At 39.4% G+C, this 24,164-nt stretch overlaps 2 protein-coding genes across 2 annotated transcripts; both read right to left on the bottom strand.

The window, feature by feature from the left end:
* Positions 1-10,144: 10,144 nt before the first annotated feature.
* LOC104088924 (small ribosomal subunit protein uS14z/uS14y/uS14x) lies at positions 10,145-11,881 on the bottom strand. The gene is made up of 3 exons (XM_009593692.4): positions 11,719-11,881; positions 10,581-10,680; positions 10,145-10,366 (listed from the first exon to the last, which is right to left on the bottom strand). Exons 1-3 carry the CDS (start codon positions 11,778-11,780, stop codon positions 10,358-10,360), a joined length of 171 nt encoding a protein of 56 aa, XP_009591987.1. The 5' UTR covers positions 11,781-11,881; the 3' UTR covers positions 10,145-10,357.
* Positions 11,882-15,067: 3,186 nt separating this feature from the next.
* On the bottom strand, positions 15,068-22,770 carry LOC104088925 (inositol transporter 1). Its single transcript, XM_009593693.4, has 6 exons — positions 22,043-22,770; positions 21,206-21,276; positions 19,748-20,083; positions 16,866-16,973; positions 16,609-16,794; positions 15,068-16,138 (listed from the first exon to the last, which is right to left on the bottom strand). The coding sequence occupies exons 1-6, from the start codon at positions 22,182-22,184 to the stop codon at positions 15,485-15,487; spliced, it is 1,497 nt and encodes a 498-aa protein (XP_009591988.1). The 5' UTR covers positions 22,185-22,770; the 3' UTR covers positions 15,068-15,484.
* Positions 22,771-24,164: the final 1,394 nt, after the last annotated feature.

Here is a 24,164-nt window from a genome sequence, read left to right on the forward strand (position 1 = left end):
CCTCATATAGATGCACTCTCTTCGCACTTGTGGCTCGCGCACCTGCGGCCTCCCTTCCGCAGGTGCGAAACACCAGAACCAGCAAAGGCACCAGATTTTTTCTAAGTCCAAATTCATTCCGTTAAGCATCCGAAATATGCCCGAGGCCCCCGGGACCTTGACCAAATATACCAACCAATCCTAAAACACCATACGAACTTAGTCGAGCCTTCAAACCACATCGAACAATACCAAAATCATGAATTAAGCACATATTCAAGTCTAAGAATTTAGAATTTTTTTTCAAATTCTACAAACGATGTCGAACCACATCAAATCTAGTCCGAATGACCTCAAATTTTATATACAGGTCACAATTGATACTACGAACCTACAGCCACTTTCGGAATTCCATTCCTCGATATCAAAATTTTCATTATCGGTCAAAATCGTCGAAAAACTAACTTTCGTTAATTCAAGCCTAAATCTACTACAAACCTCCAAAATAAATTCCGGACGTGCTACTAAGCTCAAAATCACTCAACGGAGCTAACGGAGTCGACAAAATTCTATTCTGAATTCGTCTTCACACAGTTCCGACTACGGTCTAATTTCTAAGGCTTAGACTCACAACTAGGGACTAAGTATCCCAAAACTCCCCGAATTTCATAATCAATCACACCGACAAATCCCAAAAGCAAAAACAATGTGGGAAAAGCAGATATTAGGGGATCGGGGCTCTAATTCTCAAAACGACCGATCGGGTCGTTACATCCTCCCCTATTAAAACAATCGTTCGTCCTCGAACGAGTATAAAGACATACCTGAAACTGTGAAAAGATGAGGGTACTGGCTGCGCATAACCTGATCGGTCTCCCAAGTCGCCTTCTCGACCGGCTGACCCCTCCACTGGACCTTTACTGAAGCAATATTCTTTGATCTGAGCTTTCTAACCTGCCTGTCCAAAATGGCTATTGGCTCCTCAACATAATATAGATCCTTGTCTAACTGGACTGAGCTGAAATCCAATATATGAGTCGGATCACCGTGATACTTCCTGAGCATAGACACGTGGAATACCGGGTGAACTCCTGCTAGGCTGGGAGGCAAGGCAAGCTCATAAGCAACCTTCCCAACTCGCCGCAATATCTCAAAAGGACCAATGAACCTCGGGCTCATCTTGCCCTTCTTCCTGAATCTCATAACACCCTTCATAGGCGATACTCGAAGCAAGACCCGCTCACCAACCATAAATACCACATCATGAACCTTCCGGTCTGCAGAACTCTTTTTCCTGGACTGGGCTGTGCGAAGTGTCTCCTGAATCACCTTCACATTATCCAGGGCATCCTAGACCAAATATGTACCCAACAATCAGGCCTCGCCCGGCTCAAACCATCCCACTGGGGACCGGCACCGCCTACCATACAAAGCCTCATACGGTGCCATCTGAATGCTGGACTGGTAATTTTTGTTGTAAGAAAACTCTGTAAGTGGCAAGTATTGGTCCCATGACCCTCCGAACTCCATCACACAGGCACGGAGCATATCCTCAAGAATCTGAATCGTGCGCTCGGACTGCCTGTCCGTCTGAGGGTGAAAGGTTGTGCTCAGCTCCACCCTAGTACCCAACTCCTGTTGTACGGCTCTCCAAACCCGTGATGTGAACTGCGTACCTCTGTCTGAAATTATGGATACTAGGATACCATGAAGGCGGACAATTTCTCTGATATAAATCTCAGCCAACCTCTTAGAAGAATAAGTGGTCAACGCTAGAATAAAATGAGCTGACTCGGTCAGTCGATCCACGATCACCCAAATAGCATCGAACTTTCTCAAAGTCCGTGGAAGTCCAACTACAAAGTCCATGGTGATCCGCTCCCACTTCCACTCTGGGATCTCTAACCTCTTAAGTAATCCACCCGGCCTCTGGTGCTCATACTTGACCTGCTGACAGTTGAGACACTTGGCCACAAACCCAACTATATCCTTCTTCATCCTCCTCCACCAGTAGTGCTGTCTCAAATCCTGGTACATCTTCGCGGCACCGGGATGAATGGAGTACCGCCAGCTGTGGGCCTCCTCGAGAATCAACTCCCGAAACCCATCTACATTGGGCACACAGGTCCGGCCATGCATCCTCATCACACTGTTATCACCAATAGTCACATCTCTGACATCACCTCGCCGAACTTTATCCTGAAGAACTAGAAGATGAGGATCATCATACTAGCGCTCCCTGATATGGGCATAAAGAGAAGATCGAGCAACCACACAAGCTAATACCTGGTTAGGCTCTGAAATATCCAATCTCACGAACTGGCTGGCTAAGGCCTGAACATCCAAGGCTAAGGGCCTCTCAGCTGCTAGAAGATATGCCAAACTCCCCAAACTCTCTGCCCGGCGACTCAAGGCGTCGTCCACTACATTGGCCTTCCCCAGGTGGTACAATATAGTGATATCATAGTCTTTAAGTAGCTCCAACCATCTCCGCTGATGCAAATTAAGGCCCTTCTACCTGAGCAAGTGCTGCAAACTCTAGTGATCAGTGTAGATCTCACAAGGAATACAGTGAAAATAATGACGCAGATCTTCAGGGCGTGAACAATAGCTGCTAACTCGAGATCATGGACCGGATAATTCTTCTCATGCACCTTCAACTGTCTAGATGCGTAGGCAATCACCCTACCGCCCTGCATCAATACCGCTCCAAGGCCAATCCTCGAGGCATCACAATAGAAGTGTAGGACCCCGAACCTATAGGCAATACTAATATTGGGGTTGTAGTCAAAGCTGTCTTGAGCTTCTGAAAGCTCTCCTCACACTCCTCGGTCCACCCGAACGGAGCACCCTTCTGGGTCAGCCTGGTCATAGGTGCTACAATGGATGAAAATCCCTCTACAAAGTGACGGTAATACCAACCAAGGAAACTGCGAATCTCCGTAGCTGATGACAGTCTAGGCCAACTCTGCACTGCCTCCACCTTCTTCGGATCTACCTTGATCCCATCACAAGACACTATGTATCTCAAAAATGCCACTGAATCAAGCCAGAATTCACACTTAGAAAATTTTGCATACAACCTCTTCTCCCTCAAAGTCTGAAGCACAGTCCTCAGGTGCTGCTCATGATCTTCCCGAGACCGGGAATATACCAAGATGTATAAACACAATGAAGAAGGAATCAAGAAAAGGCCGGAACACACTGTGCATCAAATGCATAAAGGCTGTTGGGGCATTGGTCAGCCCAAATGACATGACAAGAAACTCATAGTGACCATATCTGGTCCTGAAAACATTCTTCGGGATGTTCGACTCCTGAATCTTCAACTGATGATAGCCAGAACGCAAGTCAATCTTGGAAAATACCCTGGCACCCTGTAAATGATCAAATAAATCATCAATGCGAGGCAAAGGATACTTGTTCTTCAATGTAACCTTGTTCAACTGTCGATAATCAATACACATACGCATAGAACCATCCTTCTTCTTCACAAATAAGACCAGAGCACCCCAAGGTGATACATTGGGCCTGATGAAACCCTTATCAAGCAACTCCTGCAACTGCTCCTTCAACTCAGGAGGAGCCATACGGTAAGGAGGAATCGATATGGGCTGAGTGCCCGGCAACAAATCAATGCCGAAATCAATATCTCTATCGGGCGGCATACCCGGAAGATCAGCTGGAAACACATCAGGAAGATCCCTCACTACTGGAACTGACTCAATTGTAGGGGTATCAATACTAACATCTCTCACATAGGCCAAATATGCATCACACCCCTTCTCAACCATTCGCTGAGCCTTAAGAAATGAAATGACCCTGCGGGGAGTATATTCTAAGGTACCTCTCCACTCTAATCTCGACAAGACTAGCATAGCCAGCATCACGGTCTTAGCATGACAATCAAGAATAGCATAATGGGGCGACAACCAATCCATGCCCAAGATAACATCAAAATCTACCATACTAAGTAATAACAAATCGGGTTTGGTCTCAAAACCAATCAAACACGACCGATATACGCGGTCCACAACGAGAGAATCTCCTATGGGAGTAGATACATAAACAAGGATACTCAAAGAATCCAGAGATATCCCCAAATATGGAGCAAAATAAGAAGACACATATGAATGCGTAGAGCCTGGGTCAAATAATATTGATGCATCCCTATGATAGATAGAGACGATACCTGTGATGACTGAATCTGAAGCAACGGCCTCTGAACGGGCTGGAAGGGCATAGTACCTGGCCTGGCCTCCCCCTCTAGGGCGACCTCGACCTCCCCGACCTCCACCTCGAGCTGGCTGAGAAGGTGGGGTGGCAGCTGGGGCTGGAAGAATGGCTGGAGGACCCGGTGGAGCACGTGGAGGCTAATAAGTCTGTGAAGGTGCACCCCTCCTGGCTCTAGGGCAATCTCTAACCATGTGACGAGTGTCACCACACTCAAAACAACCTCTCGGAGGACACGACGGCTGAGACTGACTCGGACATGGCCTGCTGGACTGGACGGTAATAGCACCTCGAGCAGGAGGCACACTGAATACTAGCGGTGCATAATAGGGCTCCTGAGGTATATGAGGAGTTGGAACACCGTTGGCTGCAGGAAGAGCTGAATGAACAGGGCGACTCACAAAACCCCTACCATAGCGTGCTGCCGGTGCACGAGCTCCTGAGTAATGACCAGTCTCTCGAGACCTCTTGGCCTCCCTCTCTTCTCTGTCCCGGGCGAACATGCCCTCCACTCTCCTAGCAATGCTCATTGTCTGTTGATAAGTGATGTTCATCTCCAACTTCCTTGCCATACTGGTCCGAATACTGGGGTGGAGTCCCTCAATGAAGCGACGAACCCTCTCTCTAACTATAGCAACCAGAGCCGGTGCATGGAGAGCTAACTCACTGAAATGGACTGCATACTCCGACACAGTCATAGCACCCTGACGCAACTGCTTAAACTCTGCGCGCCAAGCATCCCTGAGGCTCTAAGGAACATACTCACGCAAGAAGATCTCTGAAAACTGAGTCCAAGTGAGTGAGGCTGCCTCGTCCGGACTACTCAGCTCAAAGGCATGCCACCACCGATATGCCGATCCCCTCAGTTGGAAAGAGGTGAAAGAAACCCCACTCGTCTCCACAATTCCCATAATGCGGAGAATACGATGACACTCCTCAAGAAAACCCAGTGCATCATCTGAAGCTAGTCCGCTGAAAGTAGGTGGGTGGTACTTCTTGTACCTCTCAAGTCAGGGCTGCTCTGCCTCAGAAGCAGCTACCCTGGTCTCATGTTGAACCGGAGCCACTGGGGGCATAAGAATATACTCTAGGGCCTGATCAACCTGGACCCTCTGCTCAAGAGTGCGGGTTGCGGGAGTCTGTGCCCCTCCACCGGCCTGAGATGTAGCGGGAGCTATCGGAAATAGTACAGCCTGAGTCAGAGTGCTGAACATGCTCATGAACTGATCTAAAGTCTCCTAGAGGGCTGGAGTAGCAATAGGGATCTCCGATGCCGGCCCTCCAGCTGGAGCTGCTGGGGGCTCCTCTGACACAGCTCTCGCAGGTGCTCGGGCTGCACCACGTGGTCGTCCTCTAATCCGACCCCGGCCTCTGACGGCTCTGACAGGGGACTCGGGTGCCTGATCGTCGGTCCTCCCGGTACGGGTCCACACCATATGTGAGAAAGAATAAAATAGAATTTTAGAATTTTTGATGTCAATAACTCGCACGACAAGGAGATCAAAGAAATATGATTGTTCTTAACAGTTATATAGCCTCCCGAAGATAAGTACGGGCGTCTCTGCACCGATCCACGAGACTCTAATAAATCGGTTTGTGACTCACATACCTATGAAGCTAGAGCTCTGATACCAACTTGTCACGACCCAATTTCTCCTCCGTGTGACATTGTGACGGTACTTAGTCTCTACAATTAGGTAAGCCTAACATTTTGCGAAATAATAAAATAAAAATATAAATTTAACCAACTATTCAATAATACACAACAAATCCCAAAATCCGGAACAACATGAATCACAAACTACAGAAGGAAAGATCTAGTGTCTCTATACATCAGAGTCTAACAAGAAAAAACACATAAGATAATGGACATGGGAAAGAGTAGAAGGGGACTCCGAGGTCTGCGGACGCGGCAGATATAAATTGAAGTTTCCAAAACTATCCCGGCTCACTGATAGTGCGGCTCAGAAAGTGCACCTGGATCTGCACAGGAAAAAAAAACATGTGCAGAGAGTAGCATGAGTACACCACAATGGTACCCAGTAAGTTCCAAGCCTAACCTCGGTCGAGTAGTGACGAGGTCAGGTCAAGGCCCTACCGGAGTAAATATAATAAATTAAACAGTAAAAGATATAAGTAAAATTTACGGTAACACAATTAAAGAAATTTTCGAAAATTTAACAGTTAAGGGAGCCCTCGACTCAGAACAAGGTAAACACAATGGGGAATCTCCCGGGATACCGTCCCGTAGTTCCGAATAAATATACAGTATAGAGGGATCTCCCGGAATACGTTCGTAGTCCTAAAGTAAATATGCAGTGCTGGGGGATCTCCCGGAATACGTCCATAGTCCCAAAGTAAATATACAGTGCTGGGGGATCTCCCGAAATACGTCCGTAGTCCCAAAATAAATATGCAAGACAGGGGGATCTCCCGGAATACGCCCGTAGTCCCAATTTAAATATGCAACGCAAGATGAAATGGCAGGTAAGGTATCAAGTTATACAGTTTATACAGAACACAGATAAGGAAAGTAAGGAATTAACTAAGTATGGCGCACAGAATGTCAAATAGGCAGTTAAAATACGTAAGCATGCTTCTCTAGTCTAAGCTGAACAATTAAACGTATTAGTGCAATTTAATAAGGGAAAGACAGTTTATGATTTAGAAAGAAAAAACGGGATTTTTGCAAAAGTAGCTCGTGTACGTACACGTCACCTCACGTACACGGCGCCCACACCTCAATTAATATCAAACATCCTAAGGGGAAAGTCCCTAACACAAGGTTAGGCAAGTCACTTACCTCGAACCGCTCAAATCAACTCGATATCACGTTCTTGCCACGAGTATCCGACTCCAAATGGCACGAATCTATTCAAATTAATTGCATAATATAAATATAACTACAAGTAACTAATTTATATATTAATTCAAAGCTAAAGCATGAAATTACGAAAAATGCCCAAAAAGTCTCCTCGGGCCCACGTCTCGGAATCCAGTAAAAATTATAAATTATGAACACCCATTCACTCACGAGCTCACTCGAACAAAAATTATCTAAATCCGACGTCAAATTCCCATTCAAATCTCAGATTTTTAATTGGGGAACCTTTTCCCCCATTTCCAAACTTCTATCCTCAAATTCCATAATTAGACGAGGAAAACAATAATGGATTAATGAAATATACACGAATTAGAGTTAAGAATTGTTACCCACTGATTTCCTCTTCAAAACCCTTGCAAAATCGCCATCTCCCGAGCTAAAATTCAAATTGGTAAAAAATGAGGAATGAACCCTCGAATCTGCCTCTTCAACCCAGCGATTTCCGCATTTGTGCTCATGGGCCGCATCTGCGCTCATGGGGCCGCATCTGCGGTCACGCACCTGCAGAAAAAATCATCGCAGGTGCGAAGGTCACTTATCCAGGCTGAAACCGCATCTGTGGGAAATTTCTCGCACCTGCGGTCCAAATCGGCGCATCTGCGCATTTCACTAAGGCAGCCAGGCTCCGCACGTGCGGGCTCGCAGGTGCGGTCAAACTTGCGCACCTGCGCTCTATCACCAGCCCCACTAGTTCTGCATCTGCGCACTCTCTCCGCACTTGTGGCTCGCGTACCTCCGGCCTCCCTACCGCAGGTGCGAAACACTATAACTAGTAAAGGCACCAGATTTTTCCTAAGTCCAAATTCATTCCGTTAAGCATCCGAAATACGTCCGAGGCCCCCGGGACCTCGACCAAACATACCAACCAATCCTAAAACACCATACGAACTTAGTCGAGCCTTCAGAACAACACCAAAATCATGAATTAAGCACGGATTCAAGCCTAAGAATTTAGAATTTTTTTTCCAAATTCTACAAACGATGCCGAACCACGTCAAATCTAGTCCGAATGACCTCAAATTTTACACATAGGTCACAAATGACACTACGAACCTACAACCACTTTCAGAATTCTATTCCGAGCTCGATATCAAAATTTTCACTATCGGCCAAATCGCTGAAAAACTAACTTTCGTCAATTTAAGCCTAAATCTACTACAGACCTCCAAAACACATTCTGGACGTGCTCCTAAGCTCAAAATCACTCAACGGAGCAAACGGAGTCGGCGAAATTCCATTCCGGATCCGTCTTCATACAGTTCCGACTACGGTCCAATTTCTAAGGCTTAGATTCACAACTAGGGACTAAGTGTCCCAAAACTCCCTGAATTCCATAACCAATCACTCCGGCAAATCACAAAAGCAGAAACAATGTGGGAAAAGTAGATATTAGGGGATCGGGGCTCTAATTCTCAAAACAACCGGCCGGGTCGTTACAGATTTACATAAAAATAATTTAAGCAATTGGATTACAACATTTTGAAAGATCAAAACCAACTACTCCCTCCGTTTCAATCACAGACTTTCACATCATGTACCGCGGCTCTCTTGAATTTCTTGATTATCAAATAAATTAGTTAAACCAAATTAGGCAAAGGGAACTTTTTTAACTTTCCTATCCTTTCCTTGTCTTCCTTAGTTTTGAGTCAAAGTATCAGTTTGTCTAAACGTTTGCTAACGGATAAATTCTGGAGAGTGAGCGGCAGGAGGCTCGAAACTCAATAGATAATGGGTCCACCTCTCTACCATTCTCCACTTAAACACCCTTTTACATAAGGCAATATTCGAGTTCGTGACTCCTAAGCCACACACAACACGATGTGCTCTTTACCACTTGCACAAGTAGTAAACTTATTTACAGAAGATAAGACTTCATTTTTCATATTAATTAACATAAACCAGTTTAATTCGGCGAGTTACAGAGTAATTAAATAGAAATTAAGAAAATGTAACCCGGCTATTTGCTGGTGGACGGTTGAGCTGCTGAAGCTTGAAAAACCCTAGCTGAGAAAGATTATCAATATAGGATTTTGATAAAGTATGATAATAATATCATAAATGTCCGCTTCTTTATTTTGGAAGAATGCCCCTACTTTTTTTGATGGAGTGCAGGATGAACCCTATCATGTTAATTAGGGTGTGGTTGGACCCTCGCTATGGCTTTCATTTCTCTTCATTTTCTTGCTAGTTTACTCACTGGATAGTACACTTTGACTGGAAACAATGCAAATCGGACGAGAGGGTAAATATCTTGAGTGATCATCCAAGTGGATGTTTATTGTACAAAATTATGGTACTTACGTGGTTTTGACAAGTTAGCATGCCACATCAGCTATCTGGTACCAGAAAACAGTTTATCCGGGAAGTTCGATTTTGTGGTACAGTGTTGAGTTTGATGGTTTTTACATGATAAAATTAAACAGTGACTTGTTCAATGAACATGGATGTAAATCTATAATCACAGTAGATTTACATCAGAGATTCCAACCTTGTCTATCTTCTTGACTAGGTCTGAAGATGACAGCTACATGTATGGCATCATGGCTCCTTGCTGTACTTAAAAAGATTTTAATGTGCAATACCTTTCGGAGGCCAATTCTGCTTCCTGTCAAACTTATCTATGTCAGCCTATTGGTTCCGAATACTTTATAGGTAAGTATTGTTATAAAAGGATGTAAAGAGGTGTGACTGTATATACACCCAGCCATATCAATGGTGTTGGTGCAAATATGCACACCCAATTAAACACCATTCTTTTGTCTAGTCAAACACCTACTTGTTACAGCGAATGCAAGAGAACATCAGTGAAATGGCCAACCTACAGAACACTAGATAGAAGCCCCTTGGTATTTTGTACTAGTTAGGAGTCGGATGAATTTCAATGCATCAGCATCACAGCATGGCAAAAGATTCATATAGCCAACATAACTTGCTATGAAAAGTGACTATAAAGGTAACTGTTCACGGATATCCCAAGTCTGTTACTGAGACAGATTGCTAAAAAGTGATGAAGAAACAAACTTCAAAAGGAAAAAGTAGACGAAAATATAAAAATGGAAAGTATAGAAGAAATATTCAGATTAAAGGTACTAGTCTTTAGATCCACCCACAAAGGTTCACTTTCAGAAGCTAACATAAAATCAAAATTATCCCATTACATCATTTAGCTGAAGGGAGATGAAAATGGAAAAAACTCTCATTCCAGACATCTATCAGCACCACACTCCGAGAGAGGTCCTCATAGAAGCTCATATTGAAGATTTAACGGTACTGCAATAGAGTTGAAGGGAAAAACAATTAGCCTCAAATAGAACAAAGAGAGTAACAGACAACACTAGGACTAAAGATAATACAGACTAAAGCTAAGATGTCTTGCCAATTAAAAGAATGAATATCAATCTGACCTAGAATAAGCAAAAATTTTGTTTCCTATCCAAATAAGCAAGTATAATTGAACTTCGAAAACAGAGTTCATTTGTTTTACCTTGATGAAGCCAATTTCCTTGGCATTGCTGCGGAAGCACTGTCTGCAGCACATGAGTCCATACTTTCTTATAATTGCATGAGGATTACCACAGACACGGCTGCAACATAAACAAAGAATTCCAGATCAACTACTAGACATATGGCAAAAACAAGCAATGATAATCACTTTACACATCTAAGTCACCCACACTGTACATAATGGTAGAACGGAATATGATACTGGCAAGCTTAAAGGTATCTATCCAAATCACAAATGGAATATCTTTCACCACAGACTAATTAGATATACTTTGCAATGACATAGTAATTAGAAATACTTCGCAATGACAAGCAAACAGAGGTCTCATTAAAGTTAACATACAGAAGAACTGAATGGCAGTAATATCCTTTTAGATTGGGATCATAATGTTTGAGCAAATATTAGATTTAATAGTGAAATTTAACATCATACTCAACAAAAATTTGAAATCGAACCATTTAACGGCAGAAAGATTGCTAATTTGAACAATATTTAACATGACACATACCAAATGCAAGCCATAACATCAATAACTAGCAGAATAACTCTCAAACCTTCACCAACTATTCAAACATCCCAACACCATAACTCCAGAACATCAGGATAAAACATGTATTCCTCTACACTAAAGACCTTAGTAACTTCACATTTCATAGGCATGACCACAGTCCACAATATATTCTACATGATAATTGTATGTACATAAAAAACAGTAAAAAGATTTTTTTTGTTTTTCATACTTCACTCAACAAAAATTCATCAGAACCATAGACACAACTCTATACCTTTATTCCCTACAGTTGTTGTGTTTCTTTCCAGCCACCATATAACACGTTAATTAACGCCTTTAGCAAAATGTGAGGAGAAATTATTATGTAATTAACCCCCCCCCCCCCCAAAACCCGGGATAGAAATCGCCTACGAAATACAAGAGTATCCGCTAGGTCTACTCTAATTCTAGTTCGAATTGAAACCATTTCAAAACATAAACTTTCATATCTCGGTATCTAAAACGCATCAGAGTCAGAATTTAAACAACAGACAAGATTAAAAGATTGCAGTAAACAGCTTATTTATCAACAGACAAGATTAAAAGGAAAGGTTTAGATAAGAATACCAGGTACGAGACCCAGGGCCGTAGTTCTTAGGGTGAGCATTCCAGATGTTAGAGTGACCCATTTTTCTTCTTCAGAAGCTGTAAGCGAGAGAGGCGGCGCTTCGTTGTATGAAAACCCTAACTGCAGGACTCACTTTGTGTTCACGAGAAAGGCTGGTTTTAGGGAAAAGAGAGAGTTTATATAGGTCGTAATCAAAACCCTAATTCGAATAAGATTTTCGTTAGGGACTTTAATATTTCACTTTTGTGTATCTATACACCCAACAAGATGCCGAAATGCTGCAAACTAACTTGTAAAAGGCAATTTTACACAAACACCCCCAGTTTGACTAGAGGGTGTTTGGATTGACTTTTAAAAAGTAGCTTATAAGCTAAAAGCCAAAAGCCATAAGTTGGTAATACCTTTGATTTGTTTTTTGTATTTTTTATGCCTAAAAATAAGTATTTTTAAATACTTTTTATCATTGTCAAACATCACAAAAACTAGAAAAGTACCTAAAACCCAATAAATATTTAAAATAAGTCAATCCAAACACATTTATGCTTAGTTGCTTCCAACTTTTTATTTATTTAGGCATCATAAGACCCTGTTTGGAAAGCCATATGAAAATTGGATTTGGGTGTAATTATACAGTTTGGTATGTTTGTCTAGCCAATTAATTACTTGGTCAGCATGAAATTTGGTGTAATTGGAGAGGTGTAATTGCACTCTCCAATTCTCAAGGTGATGTGAGAATTGATGGTAATTATACTATGTAATTACAAGGTTACTTTTTAATTTCTTTCCTTTTTATTTTTATTTTTATTTTTTATTTTAATTTTAAACTATATTTTTTTGTACATTATTTATCTTTTATTTCTCTACCTTTACTTCTTGTAAATCCATGTAATTGCTCGTATATTTTATTTCTTATTTGTTTTAATTTTTTCATTTAGCGTAACTGTGTTATTATTCTAGTTTGTAAAACTACAGCTCTTAATAGTAGAAATAATGAGTCATTAACAAACTTGGCATACAATGAAGATGTCAACTAGAATTTTGTTGTTAAATTATTATTTTTTTTATTTTAAAATTATATTATATTTATGATTCCAATTTACTTGTTTTAGTAGTATTAACTTTTGTTATTTCACATTGCATGTTTTTCATTTTTTAGTTAGAATTGATAGATTAGTTTTGTCAAATATTTGAATAACGTTATGACATTAGATTTATAAATATTAATTTATTTTATCAAACATGCATTACTATATTGTATAATTGTGTAATTACACTTGTGCAATCAAACTGTACGCTTGTAATTACACTGTAATTATGTTATGACAACAAACAGATCGTCGTAATTAGTATATTGTGTAATTACTAGGCTGTGTAATTACTACCCTAGTAAATTACATCAATTCTAATTACCGGATGACTTTTCAAACAGACCCTAAATGATTTTACATAATGTGAAATTTACCTTGAACTATGTAAAAAATTTTGTTTATATGCTCCATTAGAAGTTACAGACAAAATAATTTTTATACTAGTCCAGCATATACCCTTTTTCTTTATTTTTTATCGGCTAACTTTGGAGTAACAATATAGTACCCCAAATCCAGTCACTTCATTCATTTGGATTCCCACCATGCAATGGCGATGAACCTCCTTTTAATTTTTGATTTACTCAATTCTTTCTATTTTCGATTCAAAACTTTTTGCGAGAAATTTCTTCATTTTCAAAGCTCATCTATCCAGCCACATCCGTTGTAGTACCCCTATTCATTTTCATCAGTTAGAACCCCCAACAATATAGTACCCCAAATCCAGTCACTTCATTCATTTGGATTCCCACCATGCAATGGCGATGAACCTCCTTTTAATTTTTGATTTACTCAATTCTTTCTATTTTCGATTCAAACTTTTTGCGAGAAATTTCTTCATTTTCAAAGCTCATCTATCCAGCCACATCCGTTGTAGTACCCCTATTCATTTTCATCAGTTAGAACCCCCCAGTACCCCAAATCCAGTCACTTCATTCATTTGGATTCCCACCATGCAATGGCGATGAACCTCCTTTTAATTTTTGATTTACTCAATTCTTTCTATTTTCGATTCAAACTTTTTGCGAGAAATTTCTTCATTTTCAAAGCTCATCTATCCAGCCACATCCGTTGTAGTACCCCTATTCATTTTCATCAGTTAGAACCCCCCCCCCCCTCCCCCAAACCCCTTTTTCATAAACTCACCATTGGGGGCTTGGGAAATCCTAAAACCAAATCAAGAGCAAATGGGCAAAAATTAAAATGAATCAAAAACCAGTATGAGTAACTACATAAACGTAGCTAGATGCAAACAAACATACAAAGAGAAGCAAGCATTCCAAAAGTTTAGTTTCAAAAAAACACCAAGGATTTAACAATGGGGATTTGATTTTTGCCTTTGCAGTTCCACTTCAAGTTTTCTCTAACAACATACAGGTTGCATCTTTTGCTTTATACATGTGTAAAAGCAATCTACACAAATATTATTTTAGAGATGAACTCTTCACTAGTGGTCAATATTTTGGAAGGAAGTTGTACCCTCCTTAGACTGCCAGTATAAGATTAGACACTGCTTTAGGGAAGGACATGAACTTGCAGATGCTTTAACCAAGTATGGAGGATCATGCAGTTACATTACCATTCCAATTGATGTACTATTATGATGTTCTGAGCCTACCAATGAACTGATGAAAGTAAAACAAATCAACATGGACAGCCTGCCAATTGTTCAGGTTCATCATGTGTGCAAATCTTATATTCATCAATATGAAGAAGAGTTAGGGTTAGATTAGATGGAGGAGGACTGCGAACGTCCGTCCCATGAAGGCCAGGGAACCATGCATTCCTCCTGGCGATCGGTCCGTACTTTTCTTCTGTTGATGCTGAAACCGATGCTTTGACTGTCTCCCATATCATTCGATAATAAAGATCCACTACTCACATATTGGATAGATGACTCGGAAATATAGTTCTAGTTCCGTTCCCTCGAGGAAGAGAAACCATGAATCTATTACAATCTTAGTAGAGAACAGAGGAAGAAAAATGTTAGTTCTTCGTTCCGCCCTTGACCTATGATATGATCAATAGCTTAATCCATCCACTGGACCACCTAGAATTCTTAATTAAATATGTTCATCAATATGAAGAAGAGTAAGAAAGCGATATGGCGGACATTCTAGTGAAAGTTCTTGGACATTTTGTAGTTTGTAACATTAGTTTTTGTCAAGTGCATTGTACAAGAAAGCAGAAAACTGCATACCCCTTTGACTTGCACAGTATATTTGGAGCACATAACTAGAATCCTTTTGGAAAGCTACAACCGTAAAAGGTGAACCTGTTGGATATATTAATAACATATAACATGCAAGGTAAGGTTTATAGCCAAACCCCCAAACACCACAGGTAATTCCTGCCTGATGTTGAGTGGCTCTAATTAAAAAGACAAGCATCAACTTAAGAAGCTCAGACCAAAGACGTTCGGATGCTCTACTTGAAGATCTTTACTATACAAAAAGCGAAACAGTCTAATGGAAATATGGAATTCTCTGGTCTCATAACCAACAGAGCTCTCCAAATATTTCCTCCGTCATAGGGATTGGAGCTTGCAACCAAAGCTTTAATAACGCAGTTGCAAGGCCCCTTGTCCACATTACATTGACATTACCATAATATATATTTTATATAATTTACAAACTGCTACACTGCACCAACTGATCATGAAGTCGCTGAAAGACTCTAATCAGCTTCTGGCCTCAAGAAGTGCATCTTTGCCAGATCCATTGCCCCAAGCTTTCTCCTTCCATATCCTCTCCATTTCCTCAAATGACAAGCCCTTGGTCTCTGGCACGAACACGACGACAAACACAAATGCCATCACTGCTATACCAGCTAGTATCAAGAATGTAACACCCGTGCCCACAGCCTCCGCTAAGGAAAGGAAACTCTGTGCCACTATAAGGTTGGATATCCAGTTGACAGTAGCAGACATGCCACCACACATTCCTCTATAGGACTCTGGGTATATTTCAGAGTTCACTGTCCATGGCACAGGACCCATACCAGGTGCAAAGAAAGCAATATAGAGGGCCAAACCTATTACAGCAATCCAGCCGTATCCCCCGACATTGATTGAATTAGAATTAGAAGACTCCAGGATGAACGCTACAGCAAGGAGAATTAAGGACACAATCACACCGGATAAGCTTGTCAAAGCCAACTTTTTGCGTCCAAAGTGATCAATGAGGTAAATTCCCACTATAGTACCCATGGCATTCGTTAAAGCGACAATGAGAGACAGGAGCAACGCCAACTGATTAGATTTAAAGCCAGCCATCTGCACAATTGTTGGACTGTAGTACATAACCGTGTTGATGCCTGTGAACTGCTGAAATGCCTGCATATTCAAAGAAGTGATTATTATAAACTAGCAACGACCGCTCATTTCCGATGATCAATGACCTCTCATGCTATTGTAAAAGAGGAAATTGCAAAAAATGTTTGACCTCTCATGCTATTGTAAAGAGGAAACTGCAAAAAATGTTTGTAGTTGGCGCTTTTAAGGGAACAAAGAAAATAGTGTACAAAATGCTTCAACTTTGCCAGTTCAAAATTCAATTTACTTCCGTCAAAGGCTCCTGCAAGAGCCATCATCATGTTCACATGCTCTTTTGAATTCAATTTAATAGATAAATCTTTACGTGCAGCACGCTTAATCTGGCTGAAGCTCAAGGGAGATCCCCAAGTGGGAAAAATTCACAGTCAAATGTACTCTTCAAACGAAAATAAGAAGATAGAGCTGAGGAAGCAACTTCAACTAAAAGAACGGTACACATCATTGTAACATCACAGAAGTCTAAAGGATACCTGCAGCCCAGCTCCTGCGAAGAATGCAAGTCTGATCTCCTTCTTCCTAAATACATCCAGGTAACTGACAGCCTGCATTCTAAGGCGTTCTTCCTCTAATGCAGTAGCAAGCTGATCAATCTCCTCCTCCAACCGATAAGGATCATAAATCTTAGCTAAAACAGCGACAGCTTCAGCTTTATCCTTCTGTATAGGTCTTTTTAAGTCAACATTGTTATTCATTAGCAAGAACTACCCACAAAGTTAAGAATTTGCACCTTCATGTAAAGCCATCGTGGAGATTCAGGTAAAAACAGCATGAGGACGAATTGAATAGCAGCAGGCACTCCCGCCACTCCAAGCATCCATCTCCAAGTCCCTGGAATCTGTTCAAACATTCACGCAGCAATGGAAATCAATAAGAATGCTTTAACAATTTCATTAGAATAAACACAATAGCAATCATGTACTATCAGAATGGTTATTCCAGTATCCTCCACAAAGTTGTGATAATGTAAGACAATGATTATCAATGTAAAAGCACAAACTGGGTAAAGATACGGGAAGAAATACTCAGATCACACTTGAAATGAACAAATTCAGGAGAAAGGTGTACCATCACTTTGAATATACAATAAACAGTCAAAACTATCCTCGTTTTTTTAAAACACGAATAAGTTTCCATATTCCAGGGCAGAATTAGTAGCCTACCGGGGACGACAAGGTGGACTTCTAAGACCCTAGATTTGGTGAAAGAATAATGTATCCAAACATTGTAACTAACCAACCCGGGCTGTTGACCATACTAAAGCTTATACCGGGTCAGGAGAAGCTTATACCTAGGGCCATACTAGCCTTCTCCGTATCGTTCCAATTTCATCAGATGTCCCTGAAGGAACCCTAACCTATCCCTTTTATCTGATACCCTGCAGATTCTATTAGATGATAGTGGTATCTGGGTAATAGCTTACGTGCACATAGACAAAGTCACCAGGCAGCCTGCTGAAACCCACAAGCAAAAGTGTCGGCTAATCCTGCCTACCAAGGCTAGAGCTGATGGACTGGCAATGAATGTTGTAACCGACTTCGAACCTTGCACCCCAAGTTATTACTCATGTTCCTCAACCACTCATCTATCTCTATGGGCCTGACACTCCACAAAAATCAGAATAGTAAATCCAAAAAGTAATATGAACCCAAACAACTAGACATTAACTGTTAACATGAATCCTCCTGCAGCCCACATAAACCTATTCATGTAGAGCCACCCATGCATGGCAGACTAAAATCTCAGAACTATTGCAGACCCAAAAAGAATGATCTAGTTATAAGGACAACCAGTCAAGAGGACCTGACAAACTAGGTAGTTAAGTAACATGACCCAGAACAACGTCCTAAGATAAAGTGCTGCACCTACTTAATCACATGGAGGGATTGCTGCATTAGGAACTTACTAGCAAATTGCCACCATTAAGTCCTTCCAAGGACCACTTGGACAACGTGCCTTTTTCGAGTAAATAAGCTCCTTATGACATACATAAGGAATGTTTCCAGAACGAAATGTCTAAACAACATTTCTGATTTTCTGTCAAGTACAGCCGTCTCCAGAAACAAAACAGCAAGTAGATTCTATATGAAGACAACTAGATGTACGGAGTACTGTTCACCTTGAGTGATGGCATATAGATTAAGTTCAGCACTCATCAAGCATATCTTTGAAAAAAGAACAAAAAATAAAAGGAGCAAACAGACAGAATATCCCAACAAAACATCATACACCTATTAAATCAACTGGATTAAAGCTGGGAGCAATGGCAACACAAATATCCAACTCACTTTTGCATGCCAAGCTGCTTCCTTCTTTTAACACACGGAATATTCCAATTCCACAAATGATAAACAAAGAATGCAAAGCAGATTTTTGATGTTCTATTTCTAACTGAAACTTCACAAAGACTACTAAAACCCACAGGGTATTTTCCAAATTAACTTTTATCTATTAGTAGTCGGCAATGCACAAATCATTCATAAACGCCACTTCAGAAAAAAGTAACAGCTAGATGACAATATCCACACAAATCACAACATAGGTGAGAAAGAACAATTCCTCCACTGATGTTACTCATTGCAGATATTGTAATGCAAGCCCCATATTCTATCTCGATCTGCCACTCCGAACTGCACAACGGGAAACCTTTCATGCCAAAAATAATAAACACAAGTGAAGACAATTTTTTTTGTGTTCTATTTAGGAAAAAGATTCAAAGAACCTCAACAAATAGCTTATGTAATGATTCCATTTGATCTCACCATAGCTTCTGACAGGAAAAAATTCGGTGAATGAAGATTAGGAAGCAAAAGTTTGAATTTCTCGGTAACGTTCTTCGAGTTAGAACATGATCTGCAAATCTCAAAAAGTAAGTTGTTCTTTCCCTCACCCTATCTGCTTTTATGCTGTAATACTTCACAGATGAATGTATAAACATCACAAAAGATACAAGACATTTACTCCCACACTAATAAATCAGTTTATCAATTCAATCAGACTACCAAATAACAGTAACAAACTAAATAATAGTAACATTTAACCCACAAGCTCAACTAGGGGTGGCAAACGGGCGGGGTGGGGCGGGGCGGATATGGGTGGGTCGAAAACAGGTAATACAAAACGAATAAATTATCCGACCCGGCCCATATTTAATACAGATTAAAAATGGGTTAACTTGCGGATAGTATGGATATCTGTATTACCCATGACTTCTTGAATATAATCACTTTTGGGAGAATTCCTACTCTCCCAAACTTGAGGAACCCCCAATTTAAGGCTTTACAAATGTAAAAATTAAACTCATTGGCTATCCATTTTCTAAGTGGATAATATGGTTCTTATGCATATTTGACTTTTTTTCCAAAAAGATCATTATTCAACCCATTTTTTAATGGATAATATAGGTGGATAACTGTTTTCTTTTAATCATTTTACCACCACTAAGCTCAACTAATTCCCTAAGCCCATATCTTTTTAACACTTTAAGCTTATGTCTTTGACAAGTATAGTTTCCTCCTGTCCACATGCAACATAGATTTTGTTGATTTTAAGTTTATCTAAGTCAAAGCAGTATAAACTTAGAAATGCATGAGAAAGAAAGAAATATCTGACCTCTGTGAAAGCAAGATTCACAAGGTAGGAAAGAAATTGTCCACCCGTAATCATTAATACATTTGTGCTCACAAGCCCCCCACGAATTTCTGATGGAGATGCTTCAGCAATGTACACAGGAGCAGTAACAGAAGCAACCCCAACACCCAGACCTACTAAAAGTCGTCCAAGTATAAGAATGTATGGATCCGGAGCTGCTGCCATTACCAAAGATCCTAGGATGAAAACAACATCAGCAGATAAAGTAGCTCTCTTGCGTCCATAAGAGTCATTAATCCAGCCCCCAGCGGCAGCTCCAATCATAGCCCCAACCAACGCCATACTGACAATAGTTTCCTGCAAAATCATTAACTGCATTTTCAGGGGGAAAAACAAATCGACAAGAAATAGGACCACTTAAGTGTTATATGCTCGCGGCAGAGATGGGGAGGAGATGGCCAATTGAAAATCCTTTTTATTGTAAGATTAGCAAAGGCAACAATGGTAGTACATTTGAAAAGTTTGCTTCTACAGCAAAGTAAAACATATTTAATAGCAAATAAATTACATACCACAATTGCATTATCACATTGAATATAGTTTTGCACCAGTCATTAAAGCAAAAAAGTGTCACATTTGCTCGACCATATTAGATTGCCTTGCACGTTAACTTTCAGGAATTCTTCTGATAAGGTTAGAACAATTCCTTAATGTAACTGACAAGAGGACCCAAAACACACGGAAACTCTGGTTTCTTGTCAAATACTACGCACGACGCTGCCGAGGTGAATGACCCGATCCCATAAGAGTATTTTATAGAAATGTCGAGGCGTACGGACCGACCCCATAATAATATGTACACCGCCGAGGGTCGAACGACATGAAAAGTTGTAGGCCTTGAATTAGTGAATTAAATTTGTGAATTGAATGGAAGAAAAATGAGAATTTTGTAAAAAGCTTTCAAAAATGTAAAATGAGGATTTGAGGGAGATTCGATATCGGAATTTGATAAATTTGGTATGGTTTGACTCGTATTGGAATTGGTGCTCGGGTTTTATAAATTTTGTGCGGGCCCGTGGATTGACTTTTTAGTTTTAATTAAAGATCGAAGCTTTAGTATCCGGAATTGTTTCCTATGAGTTTTATTTATGATTTGAAGTTATTTTGGCTAGATTTGAGCCATCCTGGGGTTGTTTCACACGAGAAGGTCATTTTAGAGTATCGGTCGAGCTTCTTTGAGGTAAGTATCTTGCCTTACTTTGTGTGGGGGAACTACCCCTTAGGATTTGAGTCATTTTTGCTAATTGTGTCATATGAAGGCCGTGTACGCGAGGTGACGAGTACATACTTCTCTCAGGAACTAAGAAAACAATCTATTTATAGTACTTGAACTCCAACCTCACCCCCACTCCCCGTCACATCCATTTTTTTTAAATAACTCCAATAACAATAGGATAATGTTGTACCAGCCTCATGTACCTGTAGGAAACTGCTTTGATTGACTTCGGGAAATTCATCCTTAATGTACAAAAGTGCACCAGATATTACTCCTGCAGCCAAGTCAAAGATACGTGAGAATACATATTACACTGAGAAAACAAATGCAGTCAATTTTAATTGCTTTACAACAAAATATAATTCAGTTTCGTGTCAAAGATTCATGCTACTTATTTTATCACTCATGTCATAACATCGCACCTCATCATATCCCATAAAATGTGTTTTTATTTATTTTTTTTTTTTTCTGGTTGAGACCACATCAAGGAAGCCATTGTTGCCAATTGGTCAGCATACACTCACTTTTTTTAATCTTTCATTTAGTAACTTGTTTGAATTATGTCTATTACAATTTATTATACCAATGTGACAAGCAACTAATCCAGTCAATAAAATAATTGTCTAGTCCACCAACTCCGAGTTTATAAATAAACAAAAATAATTAGGAATTGAGCCTCACGTGCAAAATAATAGTAGGCAATCTACGGATTAAAAAAAAACTCTCGAATTTCGCTTATTATTGAAGAAAAAAACAGTAGTTATCAAACTAGAGCCCCAAATTAAAGCCAAAAAATGTTCAGCTGTTTACAAGCTTTTATACAACTACTTGCACATGTAGAAACCAAATCAAGGTTCATCGGTAGATTAAGCAAAACCAGTCATCAATCGAATAATATTTTTCAAAATGGTCAAAACTACCCTCCTCTTAAAAGGTACGGTAAATATTTAGTGGAATAAGAACAATAAAAAAAAAATTATAGGGTAACACTTATTTTTACTTATTACTACTAATTAATATGCAGTTGTTTATTTGGTTACCTGTGTCGTAGCCGAAAAGGAGACCTCCAATACCGGCAACGAAAGTCAAACCCAAGACATAGGGATTGCTGAAGTAAGACACTACTTTCCTATTACTAACATCCAAGTACCCTGAACTTCCTGGTAATGAAACAATCGTCATCTCTTCTACTCCAAATAATTATTTCAATCAAAAATCTCAGAGTTTACACAGAAGAATTTTTCTATTAAATAAATTGAGGAGAAAATTTGACGGAGTAATTAAGGAAATAAATCCTAGAAAATGGGAAACGCGAGATTTTTGGGGCAGCTTCAATCTAGGAAAGAATTGTTGCTAAAACGAATTCAGCTGACCAAAAAAGAACTTGATTATTTAAAATCACGAGCGTTGAAGGTCAGAATTGGGAAATGAAAATCCCAAAAATGGAAAAAGCAATTGTTTTTAGCTGCTTAAATCTAGGATTTGAGTGAAGAAAAGAATGAGATTTTCCCCAGAAAAGTGACGGATTTTCCGGAGAAAATAATACCTACTAACAAAGATTTGAAAAGGTTTTATAAAAAAGAGACGCGGGGGTTAAGGACGGAGAAGAGGATGAAGGGGCGAGAAATGAATGATGAAATTGAAAAGGTACAAGATTTGAAGGAGGGTTAAAAAGAGTTTAGCTTAGAAGACTCTGGATAAGGCTGCTATACGGTGACTCACCGATCTGTCACCAACTTTACTTCTCTACTGGAGTTGGGGTTCGCCATAGTTGAAGGGACCCATTGACTTCCTCCTTTCCAATTTATTGATACAATTTGAATTTCGTGAGCCAAATTATTTTTTATTTTTTTTATTCATAAGATCCGTATTAAACAAATTGAGACGAAGAGAGTATATTTATAAATAACTATGTCAAAATATGTCTCGTTGGAAAATGTCCAAATTTGCCTTGTACTATTGTAAATTGAATATCTTTACCTTTTGTTAAATTCTTTTTGTGTAATTTACACTTGTTTTACCGCTAAAAAGAAGTTTATATTCTACCCTAGAGTCCTAATGAAATGTTCGCGTGAAATAAGTAGATTTCGAGTATTTTAATTTTTTTAAGAAAAAAACTCAAAACTGCCGTTCAACTTTTGACTATTATTATTTATTGGAGCTTTGTTGGGGCCATAGGCAAAAATAAATTTTTTTTCTACATACAGAGGTAATATATTATACTAAACTTTAATGAATGACAGAAAACCTCAATTTCATAGTATAATACAATGTCAAATTTGATATTTTCCCTTGATTATAAGGTTTAATATATTAAAGGGTGTGGTGAGATGAGTTATGCACTAGTGCATTTGACGAGCACTTCAATCCAAAAATTTCTGGTGAAAATATGTATGTTGGTCCTCCATTTCATCTGATAGGAAGTATGCATAAGGTGATCTCCAACCCTCACCCATTTCTTCGTAAGGGGAACAATTTTTGTTATAATAAAGTCCCAACCCTCTCTTATTTTTGCCCCCAAAATGGGAGATAAATAGTATTCCTTCAAATATGGGGTATACTATTCATCTCCCCCATTACTATTTATGCATATTTTATTATTATTTTATTATTTAACTCTTTTAATTTATCTCTTTATATATACCTAATTATGTTTATGTAATATCTTTATAATATTAATTTTACATCTTAACTTTGGCGTATAATTTTGATAAATTAATTTTCGTGTATTTATTATTTTTATGTAAAATTATAAGTTAATTTTATTATAAGTTATAATTGTACAAAAAATATATAATCATCTCAAAAAATAAATGGTACAAATATAAAATATTAGATGTTGCTAAAATTGAAAGGTGCGAATATAAAATATTAGATGTTGCTAAAATTGAAAAATAAAAATTAAAAATATATTAAATAAAAATACATTAAAATTAAAAATACATGAAAATTGAAAATACATAAAAATTGAAACTACGGTAAATAGCATAATAACTTAGTAGGGAGGTATGTCGTTTCCAGATACACCAAAATCATCATAGTATTGAGTGAATGTGGCCCAGAATTGTTGTGGTTGTGGGTGTGGATATTGTTGACTTTTTTTATACATTATTCGTTGTTGTTCTTGTCGCATAAATTCACGACGAGTCGGATCGACAATAG

This window comes from Nicotiana tomentosiformis, chromosome 6, assembly GCF_000390325.3.
Source record: "Nicotiana tomentosiformis chromosome 6, ASM39032v3, whole genome shotgun sequence".
Lineage (NCBI taxonomy): Eukaryota > Viridiplantae > Streptophyta > Magnoliopsida > Solanales > Solanaceae > Nicotiana > Nicotiana tomentosiformis.